General features: G+C 48.3%; 1 protein-coding gene across 1 annotated transcript in view; it reads left to right on the top strand.

The window, feature by feature from the left end:
- Window positions 1–1,284: 1,284 nt before the first annotated feature.
- The window catches only part of LOC114073657 (TOG array regulator of axonemal microtubules protein 2-like), a gene marked incomplete at both ends in the record, with an annotated part of 8,308 nt that continues 6,182 nt past the window's right edge, over window positions 1,285–3,410 (top strand). Inside the window, 3 exons of the mRNA XM_027911381.1 lie at window positions 1,285–1,390; window positions 1,827–2,059; window positions 3,263–3,383. Of these exons, the coding sequence (XP_027767182.1) occupies window positions 1,285–1,390; window positions 1,827–2,059; window positions 3,263–3,383 (460 nt within the window). The remainder of the gene's footprint in view (window positions 1,391–1,826; window positions 2,060–3,262; window positions 3,384–3,410) is intronic.

The following is a 3,410-nucleotide window of genomic DNA, read 5'->3' as shown; positions in this document are numbered from 1 at the left end:
GGCCGAAGACAGGGTCTCCCTGTGACCTCCTGCGTGTCCCAGGCACACCTAGAGGGAGTTTCTATTTCTGAGGAAGGGACTGCGTTGTGGTATAGGGTTGCTCAGCCTGTCCTTTCTCCTGAAGGGCTCATGGCAGAAGACAAGGAAAAAGAGAAAACATCCTTTAGGAATCTTGTACTTTTAGAATTCAACTTTTTGCTTCTCACTGCTTAATATGGGCCTGAGATGTTTTGTCAATAGTCACAATGTGTCCTGAAATTAGACACAGACAGGAGTAGATCTGTAGAGGCCTCGAAGTGATGACTTAAAAATTTCAGGTGATATTGGTTGTCTTTTGGATTTCTGGGTTAGCATCTGCTCACTAGGACTCCATTCACACAGGGAGAACCATGAAAAATCTTCCCTGATGCATCTCCTTATGCAATTGCTTTGTTTTGCCCCTCTTGCATTTCTCTTTGGTGTGCTGTGAGATGCAGAGAGCTGCTGCAGGTGTGGGGGCTCCGGGTTACCCTCAGGGACCCCCGTGGGATGAGTCCCCAGTCCGTGCTGCAGCCCTGATGGCTGGGTCACGTCCCTTCCTGTAGCTCAGGTCCTGCACAAGGCAAGTGCTGATAGAGGCAAGGTTTTGCCCCTTTTAAATAACGTGTAGGTGCTGTGGCTGCTATTTTAAGTCGGGATTTTCTGGAAAATTATTTCAGCAAGAACATTTCAGCTGAAAATCATTTCAGCTGTTCTTGCCTGCGTGTGAAACCTTTTGGGACATAGTGCTGCTTTATGGGGAGTGTGTAGGATGGGATGGAGTGGCTTGGTGGCAAACAGGACTAGATTGCAGAGTGGAAACTCAGCTATGGAGAAGCAGTGCAGCCTCTCCCTCTTGAACTTTGCTGGGGATGGCAGAGAAGAAAAATGCCCCAGTAACAGACTGACAGGACTGGGTCTCAGGGACAGGCACAGGGAGGGTGCAAGGAACAGCAACATGGCATAGTCTCACAGCTTCAAGGAAGCAGTGACATAGGGACTTGATGTGCCAGGGATTTCAGAAAGGCTGTCTTGTTAAATGGCCACAAATGAACCCATCCAATCTAAAATCCATCTATTTGCCTTTTGGATTTGTGAATGCTTTTGACAGCCACAGCATCCTGCGGCAACAAGTTCCATGACTTAATTAAGAACTGTATGAAAACCGGCTCCCTTTGTTTGAGCTGTAAGCCTGGTCACTTGAGAGGATGCAGCCTAGTTCTTGGGTGGCGAGAAAAACCAATTTTTTTGGTTCTTGCTTTTCAGGGAGCTGAAGGAGAAGGGACTCCTCAACATCAAATGTCTGGCTACCTCCCATTCAAAAGTCCTTCTTTGCAGACTTCGTGAGGTTTCCTTGGCAGTCACCAAAGAGGTAAGAACATTGTGCTGAATTTTGTCCCACATACATGGTGTGTATAGTGAATATGTGCTTGTTCATCTGCAGGTGTGCTCAGTGTCTCCCTTCCTTCCTATTTTTAGACCTTAATTTTTCTAATGGCTGTCACCAATCTATATGATCTGTCTGTACATATAGCTATATTCAGTGGTATGTATGTGTACCCTACATCGCTGGCATGTAGGGTATCTGACACTCCCCTCTTTGAGCTGGGTGCCATTCGAATGCAATATACCAATGCAGAAACCGAGACACTAATTAGGTTATTTGCCACAGCCCAAATCTCTGCCTAAACTGTGCTTTTGTCTTCCTCTGGACACAGTGAGAAGTCTTGTAGTTCTCTGGGACTTTTGTCTTGGGGAACTGATTATCTTTTCAGTGGGCTAATTGTTTCCCCTCATGACTTCCCCAGGTGACCAACCTCCGCTCCAAGGTGTCTCACTCTGCAATTGTCACTCTTGGAGAGCTCTTTGTGACCTTGAAGAAGGACATGGACTCTGAGGTGGATGAGGCTGCTCGGGTCTTGCTCCAGATGGTTTGGAACCCCCCTGAGTTCCTTCAGAAAGCAGCCAGTCAGAGCCTGGGCATCATGCTGGAGAATGTGACTCCTTCACGAGCATTGACTGCTCTCATGGACGGAGCCCAGTATGTTCATCTTTTCCAAATGATATCCTTCACCTTATATTGTGTGGGTGGGGGGAAGGATGAGAGAAAGAAGGGGAATGATGGGATGGAAGGGTCCTTTATTCCACATCTTCTTTGTGCTTGGTGACTAGATTCTCGGACCAACCTCACTTCCTTCCTCTTGTCTCCTCCTTCTGTCCTCAGCACCTGTTTGTTCTCACAGTCTGTCAGCATTGTCTAGATGTGGTGAATGGTGGAGAAGTGAAAGTCCCTGCAGGGTCTAAGGATAGAGGCTTGTGGTGTTGTGGGAAGAGGGACAATTTCAGTTTCAGCAGGGAGCACCTCTGATATTTCACACTAACCACAGAGGTGCTGGGAAAAGCCAGGCATCATCATTATGCCATTAACTTGAGAAATAAGGAGAGTAATTGCTGTGACATGGAGCATGTGGGGGAGGACGTGCTGGGTGTGGCACAGCCTGCACAGCAGATGCAGCTCCTGCCAAGAGGAGCCTTGTATGACTGTCCTGTCCTTCGAGCTCTGCTTTCTCTTCAGATGGATGCTTCATGTTAGACTGGAGATGGTGAATCCCTTTACAGGGCCCTTCCCAGGCTGACTCCCATGGGATAGCTGAACCAAATGCTGCCTTAAAGTATTGGTGCTGTGCCTGACGGTTTCCAACAGGCCCCCTCTAGGACAGGACAACCTGGCTAAAATGACTGCCACCCTTTCCTCAGCTTTGGCAAAGGGAAAAACTTTAAAAATTTATCTCTTGCCAAGCCTCCCAGAACAAACTGCTGGCTGCATTGCTGGATATTCTGCAGCTTCACACCCCACAGTGTTTTTTCCCCCCCACTTGCTTTTTTTTTTCAAGGGTCTGTAGATTTGGAGAAAATCAATCCTGCTGCAGCTCTGTTTGTGTAGTGGGTCCCCACTGCTGGGTCAGCATGACTTGTCTTTCATTTCCCTCTTTTTTTGAGTTAATGATGGGAAAGAAATTGCGTCCATGGGGTCTGAATTCTTCCCTCTTGCATGCAGGCTTTCTTTCTGTACAGTGCCAGCTTTGTGTTTGTCTGAGGACAGGATCTTCTCCAGGTGGCTAAAATTCCAGTTTGAGAACAAAGGCCTCCTTCTCCTGGGGATGGCATGGGAGCCTGCTGTGACCAAGGCATGTGTTTGTGGCTGTCCTTTCCCCTCTGCCCCAGTGTTTGCTCTCATTTCCAGGCACCGCCATGTCCTGGTGCGGAATTGTGCAGCCCAACACCTGCTGACAGTGATGGAGAAGATCGGACCTAAGAAACTGGCAGACACACCCGTCAGGGCCGAGAGGCTGCTGTGCCTGGCGGTGAAGCTTACCAAGGACAGTAACAAG

The sequence above is a fragment of the Empidonax traillii genome, unplaced genomic scaffold, assembly GCF_003031625.1.
Source record: "Empidonax traillii isolate 1590-97213 ecotype Southwest subspecies unplaced genomic scaffold, ASM303162v1 scaffold8484:size10430, whole genome shotgun sequence".
In the NCBI taxonomy this organism is placed as follows: Eukaryota; Metazoa; Chordata; class Aves; order Passeriformes; family Tyrannidae; genus Empidonax; species Empidonax traillii.
Note: the sequence above shows the minus strand (reverse complement) of the source record. Positions and strands in the feature narration are given on the sequence as shown.